This window comes from Gekko japonicus, unplaced genomic scaffold, assembly GCF_001447785.1.
Source record: "Gekko japonicus isolate JY-2015 unplaced genomic scaffold, Gekko_japonicus_V1.1 scaffold2642, whole genome shotgun sequence".
NCBI classification, from domain to species: Eukaryota; Metazoa; Chordata; class Lepidosauria; order Squamata; family Gekkonidae; genus Gekko; species Gekko japonicus.
The window spans coordinates 152,684-153,795 of record NW_015165901.1 but is presented as its reverse complement, the minus strand read 5'-3'; the positions used below and the strand labels follow the sequence as shown (position 1 = coordinate 153,795).

At 67.4% G+C, this 1,112-nt stretch overlaps 1 protein-coding gene across 1 annotated transcript in view; it reads right to left on the bottom strand.

Moving 5' to 3' along the window:
• The window catches only part of B4GALT1 (UDP-Gal:betaGlcNAc beta 1,4- galactosyltransferase, polypeptide 1), a 65,441-nt gene extending 64,919 nt beyond the window's left edge, over positions 1-522 (bottom strand). The window contains exon 1 of the mRNA XM_015411371.1: positions 151-522. Within this exon, the coding sequence (XP_015266857.1) occupies positions 151-385 (235 nt within the window). The 5' untranslated portion in view covers positions 386-522. The remainder of the gene's footprint in view (positions 1-150) is intronic.
• Positions 523-1,112: the final 590 nt, after the last annotated feature.

Sequence of the window (1,112 nt, the reverse complement as noted above, 5' to 3'; positions counted from 1 at the left end):
GAGGCGCCCAGATCCACACACACACCCCCACCGGCGACGGCACAGAAGGGCGCGCCTGCTGCGGGGGGCTCGGGGCCGCCGAAGGCAGGCAGATCCTGAGAAAGGCACCCGGGGCGCAGCGGCCGGCCGGCCGGGGAGTCAGGCGCTTACCCAGCCGCGGGGAGGGGTCCGGGCACTGCCTGGAGACGTTGGCCGGGCGCAGGGTCGGCGTCGTCTCCCGCCGCGGGGGCGCCAGGCCGCGGGGCGAGGGCTCCGGGTTCCCCTGGAGGCTCCGCGTGCTGCTGCCGGCCAGGTAGTAGAAGAGCACGGCCGAGAGGTGGAGGACGCAGAAGACCACGAGGAGGCGGCACGCCTTCTGCAGCGAGGCGCCCGGCAGCTCCTTCATGGTCCCGCGGGGGGGGGGGCGAGCTCAGAGCGCCGGGCCGGGCACCGGGGCGAGAGGAGGGCGCATCCTCGCCGGGGCGCTCCGGCACGCACGGGCTGGGCGACGACTGGAGCCGCCGAGCGCTCCGAGGCGCTGCCGCCCGGCCAACCGGGGGAGAGAGGGGAGGGGAATTGTGATGTCAGGCTGGGGCTCCTCCTTCTCCCGCCGTCTGCTGCCGCTTGGCGCCGCCTCCTCCTCCTGCCGGCTATGTCACGGGGCGACCCCCAAAGGAAGCCCGCTTTCCTTCCCACTCTGCCCCCGTTCACACAACCCATTACCCTCCTCTGGCTTCCCAGGCCTGCCTAGGAGCCTCCTTAAGAACATAAGAGACGCCAATGTTGGATCAGGCCAAAGGCCCATCCAGTCCAACACTCTGTGTCACACAGTGGCCAGAAATACCAGGTGCCATCAGGAGGTCCACCAGTGGGGCCAGGACCTCAGAAGCCCACCCACTGTTGCCCCCCCCCAAGCACCAAGAAGACAGAGCATCACTTGCCCCAGAGCCCCTATCTATACCATGCGGCTAATAGCCACTGATGGACCTCTGCTCCATATGCTTATCTAATTTCCTAATTGTTGTTTGACGGTGGCGGTTTTGCCGACACCAACTAGCTTTCTGCATGCGGGGAGCCTCGTGAAGTGCAGTGGACTTTGCAGAAATGCGAGACACACACAAGCTCGCCGTGGT